The sequence below is a fragment of the Equus caballus genome, chromosome 26 (genome assembly GCF_041296265.1).
Source record: "Equus caballus isolate H_3958 breed thoroughbred chromosome 26, TB-T2T, whole genome shotgun sequence".
Classification (NCBI taxonomy): domain Eukaryota; kingdom Metazoa; phylum Chordata; class Mammalia; order Perissodactyla; family Equidae; genus Equus; species Equus caballus.
The window spans coordinates 33,113,464-33,136,196 of record NC_091709.1 but is presented as its reverse complement, the minus strand read 5'-3'; the positions used below and the strand labels follow the sequence as shown (position 1 = coordinate 33,136,196).

Genomic DNA, 22,733 nt, shown 5'->3' with positions numbered 1-22,733 from the left:
TTATTCCATTTGTCTTGGAATCCTTTACCTTTACTGCCACTGACCAAATTCCACCCACTTGAGGATCTTACTCAAAGGCTACCTCCTGTCAGGAGCCTATGCTCATCCTCCCAGATAAGAAACTGTATTCTTCTTGTAAATACACTCCTACAAAACAGTGTGTAAATTCCTGATGGCATTCCTTATTTTCTACCGTATCTTAAAGTTGTTAACGTCTATATCCTTTCTCCCCTGGACTATAAATACTGAAGGCATGAAAAAGAGAATTAATCTATTACCAAAAAAACCTAGCAAATGGAAGGTCAATGAGCATTAACTGAACAAGTAAATGGGAGATTTTCACCTACAAGATGTGCAGGCTTATTCATAAAAGAACATGACCAAACTTTCTGGCTCCAGCTGGGTAAATCACTGCTAAGAAATACATCCTCACTGTGTATCTATCTGAACCAGGCCACCAACTCCCTTGGACTACAGTCCATGTTCCTGTTTCTACTGTAGCTAAAAATATTGTTTGGAGGGGAAATGCTTATCAGTGGCTTCTAATCCTTTAACTATTATATCATACACTATTGATTTAATTTATCCCACTCAACATTTAATTCTAAAATAAGTGAATTAAAATTTGATATCAATTTTGAAAATTATAACACTATTTGAGATCATTTGAAATGTACGGCTGAGTTGTCTCAAGACAACAATTGAGAATCACCTGCTAACAGCGCAACAGACATCCATAGCAGGACGAAAGTTAACAGCTAATACTGTCACTGTCTCACCCTTAGGAATTAAAAAAGTAGCAAAATAAATAAAATTTGTAACAGAAAATGTATTCTGGAAAATTTGAAGTAGCAAAATACATTCATGCTCATCATATGTTTTTAAGAGGTTCAATGAAAACCTTTCAAATACAAATAAACAATAAATGTCCTTTGCAGGCATATAAATTTTTTTAAATTGTCTGAACATAATGAGGTATCACTATTCACCTATCAGAATGGTTAAAATAAAAAACTGTGACAATACTAAATGCTGGCAAGGATGCAGAGACAGTGGGTCACTCATATATTGCTGGTAGGAATGTAAAATGGTACAGCCACTCTGGAAAACAGTTTGGCAGTTTCTTAAAAACTAAACATTCAATTATCATATGACCTAGCAATTTCACTCTTGGACATTTTACCGAGAGACATACACAAAAACTTGCACACAAATGTTTACAGCAGCTTTATTCATAATTGCCAAAAAATGGGATCAGCCCAGATGTCCTCCAACAGGTGGATAGTTAAACTGTGGTACATCTATACCAAGAAGTACTACTCAGCAACAAAAAAGAACAAACTAGTGATACAGACAACTTGGATGAATTATGCTAAGTGAAAAAGCCAATCCCAAAATGTTACATACTGCATGATTCCAGTTACATAACATTTTTGAAATGACACATTTTTCAAAGAAAGAAGAGATTAGTGGTTCTATACAGGGCCTGGGGTAGGGATGACAGCAGGGAAGTGGGTATGATTTAAAAAGGGCAACATAAGAGAGCCATGCGATGTTGGAACTATTCAGTATCTTGACTGTGGCAGTGGATACACAAATCTACACAGGTGACAAAACTGTATAGAACTTAATACACACATATGCACATACACAACACACATACACACACAGAAATGAAGTACAACTGGGGAGATCTGATTCAGACTGATGGATTATATCAATGTTAATATCCTGGTTGTGATATTATACTATAGTTTTATAAAATGTTACCACTGGGGGAAACTGGGCAAAGTGTACAGAGACATCTCTGTATTATTTCTTATACTGCATGCGAATCTATAATTACCTCAAAAAAATTTCAATTTAAAAGAAAATGAAAAAAAAATAGCTGTGTCTCATTTTGAAGCTTCATGACAGGACTGCCTAGTTAACTCGCCACCACTGAGGGTGATTAGGAGGCCCTGACCTTTAGAACCATGGCAATACCTGTGAGCTGTTCTGCCACCCAAATACCATCCAACCCCCAAGACCCAAGGTACTCATTCCCCCAGCCGCCAGGAATGTGGTCAGCTGAGCGCTCACAGTTCAGTCTGTCTGTCCACGCCCGGGAATTATCCTCAGTGAAGGGAGCTGTCTTGCCCAAGGTTAGTCCCCCTCCCCAGGGGCAGCCCACATCCAATGAGCGGTCTACGCACCAGTCAAAGGCCTGGCCCCTCGCCTCAATTCAGGACATCTCTGAGGGCCAGAGGTCACTGTGGGATCAGCTAAGGCCCTGTAGCACTGCCTCTTGTTCAGCTTCTCTCTCCACCTAGTCCTGCTTCCCTCACTGTTTTCCTGGTGTGAGACTCTCCTCAGCAAACCCCGCAGACACAAATCTCAGTCTCAGAATCTGTTCTCCAGGGAACGTGATCTAGGCCAGCCGACATCCTACTCACCCATACTGTGCTTTGAGGTAATACCCTCTAAAACAAGTTCAAACCGTTTTATAAAATCCCACATTCATCCAAATCTTAGCATACCTGATGGCCACATTTAAGACACAGCCAAACTGAAGGGTTTTCTTCCGTTTCTTCTTCAGATTTATCTTTTACTTTATTGTCTGTCTTACAATCTTGACAAATATTCCATTCCACGTTCACTAAAGCCTTTTTCAAATTACCTTGTTCCAATCCTTTTCTAATGTGTCTGCACATAGGTTCTATTAAAACAAATAAAGGAATACAGAGGTAAAATACAGCTTTCCTTAGTTAATCTCAAAATTACCTTTGATTTGAACTTCAAATATGAATTTACTCTATAAACAAATTGTTAAATAATCTGATAGTTGAATATTATGAGATTATGTGATAAAGAGATTTTATAAAAATTTTGAAATTTTGCTTTTTTGAAGCTACCACCCTAAATTCACCTCAATTTAAATTAAGGCTGTTTATAATATTTATAATTCTCTTTATTTTAATAGGTTTGTAGAGAAGTTCCTTCATCCAGTCAACAACAGAGCGGTCACAGGCCTGGCACTATGGTAGATACCAGGGAACCAAAACCTGACTCATTCACAGCTCTTCTCTTGGAGTAGCTCACATTCTGGCAGGAGAGGCAATTAAATAAATACATAACAATTTCTAAAACTTGCTATAGCAGCACCAGAAGAGAAGGCTAAAGTCAACAAAAGTTTCCCAGGGGAGGCAACGTCTGTAAAGACTTAGAAGATATTAACACTGATAAAAATTTCTGATCCTGATTAAGCACTTACTATGAGCCTGACACTGTGCTAAATGTTTTGCATTTAGTTCATTCAGTCCTTACAACCACCCTGGCAGGAAGACACTACTATCCCCAGTGACATGAGTAAACTAAAATTTAGTGCCTAAGGTCACACAACTTCTTAGTGGCTATGCCAGAATTTGGACTCAAGTCTTTTTGACTTTGAAGCTCACACTTAAACTTTGCCCTCAGGGAGGAAAGAACAATCTGAAAGGGTCACATCCCATGAACAAAGAAATGGAGGTATAAAACGTAAAAGTGCATGCTATCTGCTCAGAACGGCAGTCACATGTGTATAAACGGGCAGCCGGACCCGAGAGAACACGCTGTTGGGAGCAGATCAGTAAACGGCTTTGCAAGCCACTCTAGATGTCAACTGTTGCAGGGTCCCTGGAGGTTTAGAAACTACTCCAGTGGCACAACTAGCTTTATGTCCAACGAATTTGCACCAAGAGAATACAAATGTAACTGAGATCATGTGAAAAATCACCAAATCCCAGTAAGCAAAGAAACATAAACTAACAAAGGAAGATACCCTTTTTCAACTAGCAAAATAGCAAAAATTTTTACAAATGATACTAACCAGTGTTGAGAAAGGTTCGGGGAAATGGGCACTTTATTATGCTTCTAGGGGGCTGTAAATTAGTAAAACATTTCTGAAGGGCAATTTGGCAATAGAACCAAAAGAGCCCTGAAATACCGTTTAATTTATACCATTTAATTTAATAATATACCATTTAATTCAGTGATTCTAATTCTAGGATCTGTACTAAGAAGATAAGCGGACGGGCACAGAGATTTAGCTACAAAAATGTTTACTATCTCTCCATTCCTAACACTGAAAAGCTAAAGACTATCTAAATAAATTATGATCCATGGTCGTCTATGTCAATGAAATATCATGCCATTAAAAATGCTGAAAAGACTTAAATGACATGTAGCTCTAAACACTAAGTTAAAACGCAAATTACATAATAATAATGTACACCTTAAGCCCACTTTTACATAGTAAAATGTGTGTCCATTTAGGGATATAAACATTACTTTAAAGATTCAATTGGTGAAATATACCTAAAGATTCAGAAGAATCATCAGTTGGAACAGTTTTTCCCTTTGTCCGTTTCTTTCCCATGTTGGCACTTTATGGATTACTTACGAAGACAAAATAACAATCTATAAAACAAGATAAAGTTAGCTTGACAAAAAAAAAAGTATGTTTTATATTTCTCTAGTAGATAGTAATATAACTAAGCCACATCTATTTTGCATGTCTATCACACTTCATAATTTACAAAGACCATTCACATATATCATCTAGTTTTCAATAAGAACCCTGAAGTAGCGACGATAGTATTACCCTTGTTTTCCATAGCTTAGGAAACTGATTCTTAGTAAGGTTAAGAGGTTTTCAATAAAAGTAAAGGTCAGGAGAGAACCTACATCTTCTTACGCAGTTTTGGAAAAGTCTCAGCACTTCACACTATTAGGAATTCAACTTCTCACTACATAAGTGTGGAATAGTGGTTGTCCTTTGAAACTTAAGATAATTTCCTTTCCTTCTAAGCTATCTTTCTTAGGTCTGCAGTCTATGCAAATTAAATTGATAATTTCTCTAAGAAAAACTAAAAATAATTCTGAAAACAACCTCCTAAAGGGAGTTAGAAAATTTACAAAGTAATTTCAAAGCCAGATATAAAATGTGATACACTGTTCTGCATTTTCCACACTAGGATCTCCGATGGATATCACCTAACTGAGAATTGATTACAACTGCACTCTCAGCTATTTACATTATTACAGTATTGCCACAATCAGTTCGGAAGACTATGACAAATCTAGCTGCACACCACATCTTCACCTCTTTCGTCAACAATTCAAAACTAGAAAACATGAAAAGTGCTGAAAGCAATAGAGGTCTACTTAACTCTAAATATAGTGATTTTGAAAAACTATATTCAAAACTTGTTTTTTACATACATTAGAATAACTTAGTGTCAAAATCACTTCAACAACCATAAAAGTGATTTTACCTGGTATGCTTATTAAAATTCTGATTACATACTCAGAAAGTAGGACCTGGGACGTTCATGTTGAAAACACTTTCCAATTAATTCTGCTACTTGGCTGTCATCCCGCCCTGCCTTAGAGCCCTAGAAGTATTCCTCTTTTAGCTCTTAATGGGTTCATGTAATTAAAGGTAATTCAGAAAGGTTTGTCTGAAAAATGAGTGCTACATCAAGTAATCGTTAACCTTTCCAAAGATTATTTAAAATGTAACAAGCTCCCATGTTTACAAAATAAATGAATTAACAAATAACAAAAGAACACAAAGTATATGAGTACATGTAAAATGAGGATATATTTTATGAACTTTTTCCCACCCTAAAATAACACTTAACATAATTTATCTTATCTAGATCGTAGATTTTAGAAAAAAAATAGCAGCCAAATTCTTGCCTCCAATCCAACTCCCTCTAATTTGTGCTGCATTCTGGTACCACATATATCTTCCAATAATGCCATTTTCATCACATCATTCTCTTGACGGAAGGCATTTAACAGTTTTCCGGTCCACACTCCTGAGATCTCCTTTATAAATTGTCTCCAATGCTCTGGTAATCCTGACTCTCATTACTTCTCAACAAAGAACCTCATTACTTCCCAACAAAGAACTCAATTTTAATTATATGGTGCTTTTGCTCTTCAAAGCCCTTTCATAAACATTTGATTTTCACAACAACTCTTTAAATGGAGAATTTCCCTAAAGGAGGAAACTCAGAAACAAAATGAGGAAAGACGACGGGGGTGGCAGAGATGGAACTAAAATGCAGATCTTTTGGTTCCAAGACTACCACTCTCCGTTCCAATCAAGCCAGTCTCTTCGGGACCCTCTACTCCAAAACACCTTGGCACACCTCTATACCTCTGATCTCTAGCGGGGACATTCTATCTACCCAAATCTTACCAATCCTCCAAGATATCCACTTCAATGAGGCCTTAGGCAAACATTCTACTCTAAATAAATCTCTCAACTGAACTTTCGCAGTGTTTATTGTGTACACGATTCATCTTGTCCTCTAATCAGATACAACAGTGGGCTGCTTCTTAAATCTTTAACCTGGACATATGTCATTTCTCTATCTGGAATCTAAAGTTCTAGGAAAAAGAAATGGTTTCAGGCATTACTTTTCAACTGCCTATAGCACCTTGCATAGTGTTACATAGCAGATTACACAGTAGGTTCTCAAGAAATACCTTTTGCATTGAAATAGAAAAAGAGAATAGTACCTGAGGCATAAAGGATGATTATAAGGTGCAAAGGTAGGTACATAAGACTTAAGCAAACAAGCTCCGGTGAAAAAGACAAAGACAAAGAATGAAGAAGTCTGCAGTCGTGAAGACAGACTAGCAAATCTGGTTTGAGGACTGCAGAAGCCCAGACTCCAAAGGAAAACTGGAAAGACGAATTGCAATTGCTGCAGGCAGAGGACAGGAGGGAGTCACTTCAATGATGTGGAAAGAGCTCCAATAAATTTTTGACAACTGTAAAGGGCATCTAATGAGTCGTGAGAACAGAGTACTGCGAGTACCATCAGCTATAAAACATCAATAAATCTATTACGTCTTTCAGGCGAGCCTTCAGAGAAGAATTAGCTTCTTAGCAAATTACTCCTTGCAGGACTCCACAGAGAATTTGAATCAAAGCTCATCTTGCCGGCTCTCATATTAATCCAGTTCCCATCCCTCTCTGCCCTCCCAGTCTTCCCATGCCTGCTCGGGTCCATTAAAAAAGCAAGCGCTTGGCAAACTTTTGTCAGCAAGTCTTCAATATGGCTTTCAAGTTTTGCGTACATCTGTCCTACCCCAGGAGAACCGAACTGGTTAGATGACAGAGCTTGCTTTTCCTACCAATCACACCATACGGATGCAACAGCAAACCCAACCGCAACCTGCGGGATACCCAAGGCCGCGCGGCGCCCGCCACACCTCCCCTTCCCTTCCAACTGCTCCGCACCCACGGGGGAACCGCGGCGTCCACGGCGTCGAGAAGGGCGCCAGCACCGACAACTCATTGGCCAGCTCCTGGAACTGACAGGACAGGAAGCCAATGAGAACGCGGTACCGGGCCGAGGCCGCGTAACGTGCTTAAGGAAGAAGAGCCTTGAGCAGAGGACCAACTCGGAGCAGAGGATTCGGGCTCTCGGAGCGCAGGTAATCAGGCGAGCGGTGACCGTGAGTCAGAGTCAGTGGGACCAGAACTCACCCACAACGACAGCGCCCATAACTGCATCCCCTATTGGGCCTTTCGGCTGGGCAGTCAGCTCCGTCTTCCTCCCGGTGACGAAAAGAGAGCGACAGAGCCGAAGCCAGAGTGACCCCTAGAAAGCAACAACTTCCGGTACGCGGCATTATGGGAAGTGGCGTTGGCCCCTAGGGTCCCCGGGCGCTGACGCTAGTTAATCGGCGCCTGCGCGCGGCTGGCACCGGAAGTTCAGAGCCTACAGCGTCGGAATCTGCCTGTCAATGAGTTTTCCCTGTTTGGATGTAATATGGAGTTATTTAAACGCCACTAAAATACGGGTACCTGCTGCTGGTCAGAGGTTCGGAGTCTACCTTACTCAAACACAATACATCAGAAGGCGGCTAAGACGGGAACATTTAAATTTCACGCGGTTTCCCTAAAGTTGATTCTGTCCAGTCAACTTTTAAAGTTAAGTACGTTGTCTTGAACTAACCTTGCCGACGAAGGGTAAAATTTTCAAACCTTTATTTTTTTATTGGTGCAATATACGTAAGTGCCAAGCCCTCTGCGAAGAGAATTAAACAAACATAAACCTCGCCGCCCGGGAGTTTAGTTATACAGAAGACATAATAATCGATGGGGGAAAAAGATGCAGGTGCCAAGAGAAAAATAGAGAAGGGATATAAACAAGTAATTCACGATAAAAGAACAATTGGTCATAAAAGATATGAAGAAACGTTCATCCTTATTAGTAATCGAATAAAAGTGGGATAAGAAAGTGGCATCCTAGCCTGTCCAGTTAGCCAAAGTAACGATGGTTAAACTTGGGGGGGAAACTGGCTCGCTGGCTCTTTACTGCTGATCTAATAATTTTTTAAGCTCTCATCACTCAGCACGCAGGCATTATTTTTCTATGCTAAAACACATTCTTGGGGCCCTTGCACCACCTGCTTCCTCTGCATGGAATACTGTTCCCCTTGATCTTCCGTCGTTGGTATCTTACTATAATTGTATTCACACCTTAAAAGTCATTTTTCACAGAGAAATTGAGCAACCTTAGGTAACAGCCACCCGATCACTCACAGCAACTTATTTTACTTCTCTGTCCAGCAGTTATCACTATCTGGTATTCTTCTTTCATATTTACCTATATATTTATCTCTGAATTTTGCTATATACTTGAAATTTTTCATAAAAATTGAAGAAAAAAGTAGATTATTTAATGACATTGAAAAAAGCTCACAAAACACCAAGTAGAGGATGCAGCTATGAAGACCTATTTACTAACCTTACTTTAGTTAAAAAAAAAAAAAAGTTGTGGAAGTTGGCAACAATACCTGATACCAATGAACATCAGTGTTTACAAAAAATCTTGTGAGATTTCTAAAATGAATATGTTACAAAGAAAAAAGTGCATTGCGTATATCTAGATTGAGAAGGAAAACACTGCAATAAGTCTCGTGTTGGAGTCGCCTTCAAATTGTCCTTTTATTAGTCGGGATAAATTTCTGTGCGTGCACAGGGTCCTACCTAAGGTCACCACGGCCACCAACCACGCTGACCTCTCCCTAATGCCTTGCTACCCAGTGTGGTTCAGGGACCAACAGGATCGCTACTGCGGGCGAAGATCTTAGGAATGCAGAATCGGGGTCCCCACCGCCACCTACCCAATCCCGATCTGCATTATACCAAGATTCCCGAACGATTCCTCCGCAAGTTCGAATCTGACGAGCGTCACTTTAACGGCCCATTCCTTGACCGAGGAAACTGTGCCGGCTGTCCTTCTCCCTCACAGCGGCAGCAGCCAGGAATGCCACTGGGGTAGAATAAAACCTCTGCGAGTGAGAACTTAGTGGGGCCGGGGAACTCCAGTCGTCCGATGCGTCCCACTACGAAGAGGTCGCCGCCTCTCGGGCTTCCGGGACGCGCGGCCCCGCGAGCGCGCCTGCGCACTCCCGGGAGGCGCGCGCTCAGTTCCACGGGGCCGCCCTGCCGGAGTGGTGTGTAGGCGTCAGGTTGCCTGGTCCTAGAGTCTGAGGCTCCTTCCGGATGAGAACTGAGCTGTCAGTGCTGCCTGAATCCCGGGGTGACAGCACCGAGGGGGTCCGTGGGTCCAGGTGAGTCGCTGTGCACTGCTGCCCAGCTGTACTGGGGGTCTCTCCAGCGGCAGCGGCCGGCTCCACATTCGGGCACCGCCTCCCCACGCGCTGCCCCCCGCTCATTGGTTAGAGCCTGCGTCGGCTTTCCTGGTCCCGCCCACAGCCAGGGAATTACGCGCCCCGCCCCCAACCCAGGTCGAGACAATTGTTGGGGGCGACTGCGAGTGCGCGCGGGGCTTGTGTCGTGCGCCCAGGCGCCTTTCTGAGTGTCAGAACTTGGGCAGCCCAGACAGGCTCGGCTCTTTAAAAAATAAAATCTGCAAAGAAAAAGAATAATAAACCACTCAGGTTTCGAAACGTGTGCCTCTTAATAAGTCCAACTCCTCCAGCGGCGTTCCATATCAGTCAGGATAAAATCCAAAAGTCCTGGCCGTGGCCTGTGAGTCCCATCATAAACGGCCCCACTTTCCTCTCTAACCTCGTCTCCTAAAACCCTGCCGCGGGCTCGCTCTGCTCCAGCCATCTGGTCTGGCACCCTCCTGCCCCAAGGCCTTCGAACTTGCAGTTCCTTTTGCCTGGAAAACTCTTTGCCAGAGAAGCACATGGCTTCCTTCTTCAGAGCCTTCAAGTCTCTTTCCTACAGTCACTTTAGCAGAGAGGCCGTCCGTGCGTAAAATGGACCCCTCCCCCGCCCCAACTTGCTTCTTGTCTTCAGTCTTCTTTGTAACAGTTATCCCTGCACATAGATATTTGGTTTTTGTTCTCGTGGTCTCCTCCCACTAGATTAAATCTCTTTAAAGGCAGAGATTTTTTGTTACTTTTGTTCATTGTTATAGTCGTAGTTCCAAGGACAATGCTTCACATGCAATAGGTGCTCAAGAAACAAATTCGTTGAATTTGTTGAGTGAATGACCAATAATAATAACAAGCGCTTTTATAGCACTGATTCTGTTGCTAGGCACTGTTTTAAGCACTTTCCACACATCCTCATTTAATCCTCATGGCAACCCTGTCGTTCCCATTTTGGAGATGGGGAGACTGAAGCACAGAGAAATTAAGCCACCTGTGTAAATTCACGCTGTTCCTAAGTGACAGCTTGGCAGTCTGGTAACAGAGTACATGCGTTAACCACTACAATAAAAAAGCAAAGTAAATTCATTTCGTCTAATAACCATCTAACGAGTTGTTTCCTAGATTCAATTCCAAATCAGACTAGGAAAGATATTTATGGAATTCCAATAAGTCCAGGAATTTTAAATATTCATGAAGATGTTTTTAATAACAGAGCAAATGCTTACGTTAGAATGTCAAGTGAAAAGAGCGGGATATAAAATTATATGAAGTAAAGAAAACGCTGTGTCTAAAGGAGGGAAGAATGTTTGCAGCTCTAACAGAAATTTGAAAAGGACTCAGACTGAAGATGGTAGGTAGCCTTGGTAATATTTACTTAAGTTGTGGCAGCTGGAGGACAAAGCAGGGATTCCTGTTCTGTGGAGAGGAGAGCTAATATCATTAGATCTGGAAAAGAATGTTCTGGGGTCAGATAAGTTTGGGAGAGTTAGATACTAAACCCTCCTCTTAGAAATTCACAGTGCCTATTGACAATAAAGACTTAGAAGTCACACAACAAGCGTGCCTGTAGAGTTTATTATTGTTGAAATGGGGTTACTTTTGTCTAGGATAAATACTAAACCAGTCAGGACAATAGGATGACCCACAGTCACCCTAAAGAAACCTGTTGAACTTTGTGTTATTCAGCATTTCAAAAATTTATTTAACTACAAAATTCTTTGTGTATTTTTTTTTTCCAGCATGGCATTGACAGTCTGGTGTCAGTGTTTTAAAGACATCTGTTGAAAATGCACTGAAATTAGGAATGATGTATTGGTATTGATTTGTACACTGATCTGTGGAGACAGTCCAACATGTGCAGGAGTGCTTCATATTTTCCTGATTCATGTCCAGTTAATCCTAATGAATTCCATACCCCACCACATTTAATCATTCCCATAATCCTTGATGTGTTTTTGAGCAGACCCATTGCAGTTATGGATCTGTCACTTCTGAGTAATTTGCATTTCTTTTTAGGTGGAGGAACTTTTATTGCTCTTTAGAAGTACCATATAATGAATGAGCTAAATTGTTGACCAAACACCATTTTCAGATATTAAGGAAATGATCCAACTGTGTTGGATGAAAAAAAGATGACTTGAATAAAGGGAGAGGTATGTGTCTGGATGGAATGGGTCATACAAGGAAGCCTTTTTGGAGTGGATCCACTCTCAATGTGCTGGCATTTCGTCCTACTGAGTCTGTGAAACTAACAGGCAGATTGTGAACTGGGATCAATTCGCTCCACTGAGTGACTGTGAGGGTCATCAGCAAGGTTGCCTTCCTTCTGTGGGAACCTAACACGCCCCACTCCTTCCTCTCAGACTGTAACACTGTTGTCCAATCACAGGTTATGTGAGCTTTTTCCCCCGAAAGATAGTTGATGCTCTCTTGCTGGTCTTGGCAGACTTTATTAGACACTGCACACGATCAGCTTGACAATGTGGAGCATGAGTTCATGGAGAGCCGTTAGAGGCAGAGTCCAGGTAAGAGGTGTCAAGGTTCTGGAAGGAAATAGGCACACGCTTAACTTTGAAACTTTGAAGAGACTGTTTCATAAAGGGGCTGTTTACAGAGGTGTGGCCCGATTTAAAGGACCCATGACTCCCCCTAGGCCTGAAAGGCCTGCTGGAGCTGAGGAAGAAGGGCTGCCTGCAGAAGTTGTGGTCTTAGGGCGTCACAGCCATTGTCAGAATCCCACCAAAGCAGGGAAGGAGTAGAGAAGAAATACCTTGGCCTCTTTCTGTTCCCATCCTCCCACTTCCTCACAGAGCGTTGGCTGAACCCAACTACAAGAAAGGCAGAAGAGTTGGGTGCTGTAGGCTGTGGAGGTTGGCTGTCCAGAGTCCAGGACAGGGAATAGAAGGGCCAAGAATGGGTTTAGGGGACAAACAGAAGTAACCAGCACAAGAGAAAATAGTCCAAGTGATCAGCCCCTGAAATAGGCCTTGGTAGTTGGGGCTGTGAAGAAGGGACAGGTTCAGGTCTAGGCTATTTTTCTTGTGTTTTCCTGCCTCACAGACCTTTCTTCTCTCTCCCCACTGCCTCCTCCTCCATTTGGCTAAGTCTTACCCTTCCTTCAAGGCTGAACTCAGGTCCTTCTATCTCCCTCAAATCTTTCCTGATGGCCCATTTCTTTGATCATGCTCTCATCTTAATCCCTGTGATAATACCTGTACTGACATTTAACACTTAGCCTTTTTATCTGCATTGTTCTCTATCTCATCAGATAGACGTCTTGATCCTCAAACTAAATAGAAAGCTTCAGGAAGGAATGAAGGATGAAGCTCTACTTATAGCAGCTGCTCAATAACCCCTTATGAAAGATGAGAGAGAATTCCATGAAGATTCTACTAACCTAAGTATTGGTATTTGATCTCACAGAGTAAATTCTTTTTGAGAAGGTAAGCCATGTTTTCCTTTGCAGCAATGGGATTGAGGTCTTTTTTGTCTTCTCAGAAGTGTAACCCTTCTTTTTCTTTGCTGAATTTAGAAGTACTATATGGTAATCATGAAACTTAAAACCATACAGAAGCATGTGAATTAAAAAGTGAAAGTCCTTCTCTCAACCCACATTTAGCCAACTGTTAAGAGTTTGGTGAATTCTCTTTCTGACTTTTTTCATGTGTGCGTGATAGTATAAAAATGAATTATAGCATCATCGTTATTTATATTGTTCTACAGTCATTGCTTTTAGGTAACCATATATCATGAACATCAATGTTAATATCCATTTTTAAACTATCTCATAGTATTCTACTGTTTGGCTGTATATTTATTTAACTACTCTTTATTGCTGAACGTTTAAGTCATTTCTCCTTTTTCCCTTATAAACAATAAGCAATGAACATCCTTCCACGCAAAATTGTATACACTGTCTGACTTTTTCCTTAGGTCAATTTCATAGAATTGGAATTTTTAGATCAGTTTTCCTTACAGCAACTTTTTGCTCTATGGTAATTATCAGACATTAGCTATCTTTTTTTTTATGCTAACTTGATAAATTAAAAATGTTGTGTTGGGGGCACTTCTCCTTCTGGGACGAAAGAGTAGAAGTGTTTTACCTATTCTTCCTTCAAAGTATGACTAAGAATTCTGGACATTATATATAAAACAAACACAAAAAGACTCTGAAAGGTGGAGAGAAGTCAGACTAGTTAAGGACCTTGAGACTCAAGGAAGGACATGGTGAGCCCTTCCCTGGATATTCCTTTTTGCCTCAAATATCCCAAACTTGAGAGCGAAGAAGCAGCAACCCAGAAACACTAAGGGTACAGACTAAAAAGTTTTTTTAAGCCCCCCAAAAAGGCCACTCTCTTTAATCAAGTACCAAGAAAGGTGCAGCCCAGCAAGACAGAAAACATTTAGATAATAAATGCTCTATGTCAGGCGAATACCACAGTAAACACTGTGGCCTCTGCCCCATCCACACCAGCAAAGGGAACATAGATTTCACCTTCACTGAGCTGTAATAAGTACCTTAATGCTCACCCTTTGTTAGAGAGATGTCAAAAAAAAGTCTGATTACGGACCTAGGGCTTTCCTCACCCCCCAAGCAATAACAAGGACCCCACCACAGTGTCAGTGTCAGTGTCAGACAAAGGTAAGGTCCATGTGAGACCACACGGAGAGCCTGTCCTCCCACCCTGCTGCAGCAATAACAAGGGGCTCCTCCTTCATCCTGCTGGGGTGATCTCAGAGAAGCCTAGTGGAAAGTCAGAACTTTCACCACTACCTAGCATTAACAAAGCCACCCCTCACTGTGGTGTTGTGAAGGCCACATAGAGACCACTAATGAGGCACTCTTACTCCTCTGGGAGATATCCGTAGTGACCTACAGTGGAGCTAGAACCCCCTGCTCACCCAGCAGTAATGAAGGGCTCCCTCCCCTCATCCACTCATCTCAGATGTCAGCAGAAGCTGGGTAGGGAACCTGGACTTCTACCTCACCTGGCAGTAATGAGGCAGCACCCCCCACTTTCCCTCCTGGAGCCTTATCAGAAAAAGCATACAAAAATGGAAGATTTAAATAATATCCAGAGTCTTGTAACATAATACCCAGAATGTCCAGGTTTCAATCCAAAATCACTGATTATACCAAGAACAAGGAAGATATCAAACTAAATGAGAAAAAACAATCAACAGATGCCAATGCCAGGATGACAGAGATGGTAGGCTTATCTGACAAAGATTTTAAAACACATATCATAAAAATTTTCAGTGTTCAATTACAAACACATTGGAAGCAAATATTTTTCATAGAACCTCAATAAAGAAATAGAAGATATAAAGAAGAACCAAATGGAAATGTTAGAACTGAAAAATACAATAACCGAAATTAAAAACACCTTAGATGGACTCAGTAACAGAAGGAAAGTGACAGATGAAAGAATCAGTAAACTTGAAGATACAACAGAAATTACCCAATCTGAACAACTGAGAGAAAATAGACACAAAATAAATAAACAAACAGTTTTAGGGACATGTGGGACTATAATAAAAGATCTAACATTCATGTTATCCCAGAAGGAGAGGAGAAAGAGGGCTGAGCTGGAAAAGTACTTGAAGAAATAATGGCTGAAATTTCCCAAATTTGTCAAAAGGCATAAACAGACTCAAGAAGGCATTAATGTCAAGGATGATGAACTCCAAGAAATTCACGTCAAGACACATCATAGTCACACTTTTGAAAACTAAGGCTGAAGAAAAAATCTTGAAAGCAGCAAGAAAGAAATGAACCTGAGCTATAAAGAAAAACAATTCAAATAAGAGTATTTCTCATCAGACACTATGGAGGCCAAAAGGAAGAGGCATATTTTTCAAGTGCTTAAAGTAAAGAACTATCAACCCAGAGTACCACATCCAGTGAAAACATTCTTCAGGAATGAAGGGGAAATCAAGACATTCTAAGATGAAGGCATACATACCCTAAAAGAATGGCTAAAGAAAGTTCTCTAGACAGAAAAGAAACAGTAAAGGAATTATTATGGAAGAAATATCATGACTGAGCAAAAAATATGGGTAAATTAAACAAACTTTCCTTCTCTTGAGTTTTCTAAATTATATTTGATTGTTGAAGCAAAAATTATAATACTGTTGTGTTTCTAAATGTATGTAGAAGAAAACTTTAAGATCATTATAGGGGCTGGCCCCATGGCCGAGTGGTTAAGTTCGCACGCTCCACTGCAGGAGGCCCAGTGTTTCGTTGGTTTGAATCCTGGGCGTGGACATGGCACTGCTCATCAAACCACACTGAGGCAGCATCCCACATGCCACAACTAGAAGGACCCACCATGAAGAATATACAACTATGTACCGGAGGGCTTTGGGGAGAAAAAGGAAAAAAATAAAATCTTTAAAAAAATAAAATAAAATAAAAAGATCATTATATTGTAAATGGGGGAAGGTAAAGTGACGTATGGTTTCTATACTTCACTGGTAAAATATGACACCAGTAGATTGTGATAAGCCATATATATAATATTTGGAGTAACCACTTAAAAAGCTATGAAAAGAAATTCATGCAGAAACATTACAGATTAATCAAAATTGAATTCCAAAATAGTTTCAACCCACAAAAAGGTAGGGAAAAGAAAACAAAGAAGTGAAAAACATAGAAAAGAAACAAAATAAAATGATTGACTTAAGCCCTAACATATCAATAATTGCAATAAATATAAATGTTTAAATAATATAGTTAAAAGACAGAGATTCACACACACACACACACACACACACACACACACACACACACACAGAATTATCTGGTCAAAAATGTCAATAGTGCTGAGATTAAGAAACCCTGAACTACAGTCTAGTTAAACTCTAGACTCTAGACTTTCAACAAATTCATGTTTTCTACTGCATACCACACCACTGCTTTCCAAGGTACCTTGTGCTGACAGCTACGAGAATTTCTGAAGTTCTGCAGCTCCCCTACTGGCATGACCAAGCAGTTAGTAGAGGTAAGAAAGCTGAAATCTAAGTTAGTTAAAACCCATTCAACCCTTTCCATCTTCCAGAATTTTGTTGCGATCTTTTATCTGTTATTTTCTCTCCCTTTGTCTTTGAGAATTTATTTCTTTACTCGCATTTTAGTGGAGGTCACAAGGAGAAAGAGAAATAAATACATGTGCCCAGCCTCCATGTTTTATCACAATTCCCCACACTTTTTCTTGCAAATGAAGTTAAAATCAATTTATTAAATTCTAAAAATAAAAATCATATTTTGATTAGCATCTCAGTAACCTTTGTAATTTTGGAGTGGTGAAACTTTTCTAACAAAGATTCAAAGTCCAGAAGCTATAAAAGAAAAGATTGATGAGCTTGCCTACCTAAAAATAAACACTCATGAATGGCACACACAGACACGGAACACTGTATAAAGATTGTATTAAAAATTTTTTTAAAAAAAGAGGGGACTATGTAAAAATTTTAAACTTCTGTGGGGCAACTTTCTGGAAGGCAATTTGGCAATATCTACCAAAATTTAAAATGTACCTCTTGATCCAACAGGCCATGTCTACAAACTTATCTTTGAACCAAAGCATTTACAGTTCACCAAACTGTATATATAAAAAGAGCTTCCATTATAGAAATGTTCATAATAGCAAAAATGTGGAAATAACCCAAGTGCCCATCCATAGGTAAAGAATGCAATAAATCATGACATATCTACATGTTAGTATGATGGTCAACCTCTAGAAAGAATGAGATCACTCTGTGCTGACAGAGAATAGATCTTCGAAATATATTTGGAGGGGAAACGATATAGGAGTAGGGGAAAGAAGATACATATATATGATCCATTATGGATACATTTTAATTAAATATCTCACTCTCTACATATGTACGCATTGTACGAGCATATATTTTCCATATATATATGTATAATGCTTAAAATGTTTTCTGATTTTATATTATTTACACATTATACCAGCACATATTTCCATATATGTATATAGATATATATACTGCTTAAATTGTTTTCTGTTTCTGAAACACCAAAACTCTCTTTGCCTTGGATCTGGCACTTAGGCAGGTAGGGGAAGGGACCATCAGTAGGAAACAATATCTTCATTTTTTAACCTTCCTCTACCATTTGACTTTTATAACCTTGTACTGTCTCTTTTTAATCTTACCATGGGTTACTTGAGCTGTGAAATAATTAGCTTTTATTTTCTCTTTGTCACATTCTTCTGCTTTTTAAAAACTAATAAACATTAATATTAGGAGAAAATCATTCACCATCCACATAGCTAACTTTCTTCCTTATTCTGTTCATTCTAGGTTTCCAAGGTAACCAGTCGTAGCTTCTCTCCTAGCTATATCATTGATATGACTTTTGATTACCTAATTAGTTTACTTCAATGAAATTGTTTGTTGTGGTAGCTCAAGATGCCAGATCAACTGTCTAGACCCAGAGGAATTTGGTGCCTGGTCATTATTAGAGTTTATGGCTCTCACTGGATTGTGCCATATTTTGGGTCCTTAGCATATTACATCTGAAAGTAAAATAATGAGGAGATATTCTGATTGAATTTCATGTTTTATGAAGCTAGCAAATACATTTTCAATAACTACCCATATTGATCTATTGAGTGCTCTCAAGACTGTACTTGTAAATTGTTTCTCTTCTCCTTACCTCCTTAGAAACTTACATATCCGGAAATGATTGAGATTGAGCAGGCAGAGGCCCAGCTCTCTGAGTTAGACCTGCTGGCCAGTATGTTCCCCGGTGAGAATGAGCTTGTCGTGAATGACCAGCTGGCTTTAGCAGAACTGAAAGACTGTATTGAAAAGAGGACAATGGAGGGACGATCTTCAAAAGTTTACTTCACTATCAATATGAACCTGGAAGTATCTGAGGAAGCAATGGTAATTCAGTTTTGCTTTTGGAAGAATTAAAATATGTCAAGACTTAAAACAGCACTTAGGGCTTTGTTCTTTTTTTTTCAGGTGACGTTTTCTCTGGCCTGTATTCTTCCCTTTAAATACCCTGCAGTTGTGCCTGAAATTACTGTCCGGTATGTCACAGAAACTGCCAACTTTAGAGGTCAAAACTAATGTGAGAGTAAAAGCAATTCTCAAGTTTGTTTTCTGTTCTAAGAAAACTGATTTGGCTTTTTTATCCCACATCTTTTCCATCAGATCAGTATCATTAAGTAGATCCCAGCAGACTCAGCTGAACTCAGATCTGACCGCTTACTTGCAACAGAATTTTCTCGGAGATGTCTGTATATTGAATGCCACAGACTGGGTTAAAGAGCACGCCTCTGGCTACATCAGCAGAGACACCACAGCTTCCCCGGCTCCAGAAAGTACAGTTCAGCCAGTTGATCTCACTCTCACGAGACTCTGGATCTATAGCCATCACATCTACAACAAATGCAAAAGAAAGAATATTCTAGAGTGGGCAAGGGAGCTTGCCCTATCTGGGTTTAGCATGCCCGGGAAACCTGGTGTTGTTTGTGTGGAAGGCCCACAAAGTGCCTGTGAAGAATTCTGGTCAAGGTTTGCTTTCACAAATTTTGTATGCTGTGTCAATAATTTTAGTACTAAACAAGATACTAGAGATGTAGAAATTAGTACGTCCCTGGGGTGTATCTTATGGGGATTCAGTCTCAAGTCAGTGGATAAAACAGAACTCATGTATGTCAGTATCACTCCCCTCACCTGACACAGTGCTCATACGAGATATTCTGTAAATAGATGTTAAATCCAGCTCCTGCTCAGGATGCTGTCTACCATCCCCTCCATTTCCATGGATCTTATTCTTCTTTCATCTTAGTGATGCTGTAAGCTGTGTGAAACAAGGGGATTTCTCATCTTTCCATTTCTCTACTGATATCCTAAATGAGTTTCTGAAAAGTCCCTTCAGGAGTTTGAGGTTCAGCAATTTCCACATTTCTAAAATGCTAATACGAGGATGTAATAATGGCAATAAATGAGATTGGGGATGGAATTAAGACCAGAATCATGTCTGATTAAAATCAATCCTTGTGAGATAACAGTAGATTTCTTTACTTCTAGGAAATGGCATTGGTAAATCCATTTTATAACTTCTATTTTCAGTACTCTAGGATACACAACACATTTTTCAAAATTTCTATTTGAAAATTTCTTTTCAGACTCAGAAAATTAAACTGGAAGAGAATTTTAATTCGCCACCGAGAAGATATTCCTTTTGATGGTTCAAATGAGGAACTGGAAAGACAAAGGAAATTTTCAATTTTTGAAGAAAAAGTGTTCAGTGTTAGTGGAGCCAGAGGAAACCACATGGACTTTGGTCAGCTTTATCAGTTTTTAAATGCCAAAGGATGCGGGGATGTTTTCCAGATGTTCTTTGGTGTGGAAGGACAATGACTGAGCAGAGGAGCAGTTGTTGAAAATATTTGTCACTGTTGGCCTTTGGTTTTTTTCCCCACTCTTGAAAGATTAAGTAATTGCACTTTAGTCTCATTCTAGAATGTAGGGGGGAAAACGAGAAAGTAGTATAGCTGAAATGCATCTACTAAATATGTCGTGATTGAAAGCAGAAGTGAGTCTTTTTTTTTTTTTAAAGATTGGCACCTGGGCTAACAACTGTTGCCAATCTTTTTTTTTTTTTCTGCTTTATTTCCCCAAACCCCCCCTGTACACAGTTGTATATCTTAGTTGCAGGTCCTTCTAGTTGTGGGATGTGGGACGCCGCCTCAACGTGGCCTGATGAGCGGTGCCATGTCTGCGCCCAGGATCCGAACCCTGGGCCGCCACAGCGGAGCACACGAACTTAACCACTCGGCCACGGAGCCGGCCCCCAGAACTGAGTCTTAAATTATAATCTTAAAATTGTTGATAGAAATTTGTTGACATATAAACTACCCATTTTTAAAGAGAAAATTATATTTGAGGAAGATAATGTTGGTTGTCCAACTTGCAACCCCTTGCAACTCCACTAAAGAATCTGGAAAAGCTAAATACCTACTCTCCTAACTTCTCTCGTAGCTAGGGGTAGCCTCGGGACACAGCTCTAGCTAGGGGACTTCAGGAACGCTTTTGCTTTCCGAATTTAAATGATAGCTGCAACTGTGGCCCCTCTTCTCTCTCTTTCTGCCACAAACACCATAGTGATGGCTGGAGCCGCAGTATCCTTTCAACCATGAGGGAGGAAAGGACCAAGAGAACCACAGAGGGGTCAGTCCCCAAATTGTTGCACTGTTGATAGACATCAGCCACTACCTGTCTCTAGACTGCTAATTATTAACTAATATTAGTTTTATTGAGATTTCTGTGCCTGTTACTAGCAGTTGAAAGCTTGTTTGCCAAATAGATTTTTTTCAAAGCTTTAGTTTTGCATCTGCACTACCTATTTGATACAAAAATAGGTGAAGTTTTTCCTAAACAGAGTTTGCAGTTAATCTCTATTTTTGTGTTCTTACACTCTGCCCCTGTTCCTGGGCTCACCTCACAGAAGGCTGAGGCATGAGCAGTTCTCAAACTTTGTGACAGGCCTTAACAATTCATCATATTGGTAATTTAGAGAATTCATTTATGGCAAATTGGATTTTACAAATTTTTCATCCTGGAAATAGCTTTCTGTACATTGATTTTCAGCAAATTGACCTAGAGTCAAATAAAGACAGTACTTGGTTTTTGAGCCCCTCCATAAATCAGTTCCAGAAGTGCTTATTAAATATTTACTAATTCCTAGCACTCAGGTTGGTACCATGGGTTGGGTATTCCTTGAAGAGTCAGACTTGGTTAGAGCTATGGGGTTGCAGGAATGCACAAAGCCTTGTTTATCTTAGGAAAAAGTTGGAGGCAACACGTGTACCCATCACTCAGTGAATCCGTAAGTACAGTATGGTGCATATTATGCAGTACTGTGCTGAAGTCAGAAGGAATAAAGTAGAACTAACAAGGCAATGTGGATAGATCTTAACTATACAGGTGGTTAAACACAAATAAGAATCAGATGGCATTTATAGCACGGCGCCTATGTTGGATGTAAGCCTTACGTACCTCAGATTCCCTCCCTGCCGCCCCCCCCCCCCCCCCCCCCGATGGCCCAGTCAGTTGCCCTGGAAATGCCAGTCCTTCCTGAGCTGCCACCACACAGCCAGGTGGCCCAGCTATTCATCTAGAGCTTCTCACTCCTCCAGGCACTTTCAGATTTGGATGAAATACCCTACAGAGCAAGGGATCTGCCATCCGTAGAGGCCATGAAAGAGGCCACATGATGTACTTTTAGCTGGATTAAACTGCCAAAACTTTTCAGTCTTTGTACATTATTTTAATTAAAAAAAACCCAGGTCGCTGTGTACAAATATACAGATTTCAAGTATAACATAAAAACATAGAAGGCAATAAAGTAGCTTTATAAGTTTTCTTCCCTGAGACACACCTGTCAAATTTAAACATTGGATTATTAAGACAGAGTGAGGGGCTGGCCCCGTGGCCGAGTGGTTAGGTTCGCGCGCTCTGCTGCAGGCGGCCCAGTGTTTCGTTGGTTCGAATCCTGGGTGCAGACATGGCACTGCTCATCAAGCCACGCTGGGGCAGCATCCCACATGCCACAACTAGAAGGACCCACAACAAAGAATATACAACTGTGTACTGGGGAGCTTTGGGGAGAAAAAGGAATAAAATAAAATCTTAAAAAAAAAAAAAGAAGAGTGAGCAAGAGAAGTACAGCTTTTCCAACCTCAGGATTACTAAACTCCCTTAAAAATGGATGGAAGTATTAGACATCAAAAGAGCAAACAGCAAGTTAGAACGTCCTGCCAACATTGTATAATGTAAGAGACACAATAAAAGCTCTAAGGACTTTAGTTAAATGTTAGGCAAATAGGCAATATAGCTGTGTTAGATTTTTACCAATGATTATATACTTGATATACAAACATCCTTCAGTGTAAGATTGTTCAGTATGATTGCATGTATATTTATTCCACAATGACAATATGTCAATATGTTAATCTGATATACCTCTTGAACTGGAATCATCTATAAAGAAATAGTGATAAATCCTGAAA

At 40.1% G+C, this 22,733-nt stretch overlaps 2 protein-coding genes and 1 non-coding gene across 12 annotated transcripts in view; 1 reads left to right on the top strand and 2 right to left on the bottom strand.

The window, feature by feature from the left end:
* USP16 (ubiquitin specific peptidase 16) overlaps positions 1 to 9,454 on the bottom strand; it is a 27,747-nt gene extending 18,293 nt beyond the window's left edge. The window contains exons 1-4 of one of the 7 annotated variants that reach the window (XM_005606114.4): positions 7,529 to 7,655; positions 6,553 to 6,740; positions 4,336 to 4,437; positions 2,520 to 2,698 (exon numbers count right to left, since the gene is read on the bottom strand). In XM_005606114.4, coding sequence (XP_005606171.1) covers positions 2,520 to 2,698; positions 4,336 to 4,396 — 240 coding nt within the window. In that variant the 5' untranslated portion in view covers positions 4,397 to 4,437; positions 6,553 to 6,740; positions 7,529 to 7,655. Of the gene's footprint in view, positions 1 to 2,519; positions 2,699 to 4,335; positions 4,438 to 6,552; positions 6,741 to 7,173; positions 7,336 to 7,528; positions 7,668 to 9,174 lie in introns of those variants that run through there. The other 6 variants (XM_070252069.1, XM_005606115.4, XM_005606117.4 and 3 more) reach the window with 6 other exon arrangements.
* On the bottom strand, positions 7,292 to 7,418 carry MIR9027 (microRNA mir-9027). Its single transcript, NR_128041.1, has one exon. It is a non-coding gene; the product is annotated as a microRNA mir-9027 (primary transcript).
* RWDD2B (RWD domain containing 2B) lies at positions 7,374 to 22,733 on the top strand. 4 transcript variants are annotated; one of them, XM_014736327.3, is made up of 7 exons: positions 9,480 to 9,624; positions 11,695 to 11,831; positions 12,947 to 13,121; positions 18,370 to 18,594; positions 18,676 to 18,743; positions 18,868 to 19,230; positions 19,848 to 21,975. In XM_014736327.3, exons 4-7 carry the CDS (start codon positions 18,388 to 18,390, stop codon positions 20,080 to 20,082), a joined length of 873 nt encoding a protein of 290 aa, XP_014591813.2. In that variant the 5' UTR covers positions 9,480 to 9,624; positions 11,695 to 11,831; positions 12,947 to 13,121; positions 18,370 to 18,387; the 3' UTR covers positions 20,083 to 21,975. The 4 variants fall into 4 exon arrangements, 3 of the variants coding, with proteins under 3 accessions (XP_023485752.2, XP_014591813.2, XP_014591812.2); XR_011432767.1 differs by lacking the exon at positions 11,695 to 11,831 and adding an exon at positions 22,261 to 22,733 and having other exon boundaries at positions 9,484 to 9,624; positions 19,848 to 20,379; XM_023629984.2 differs by lacking the exons at positions 9,480 to 9,624; positions 11,695 to 11,831 and adding an exon at positions 7,374 to 7,476.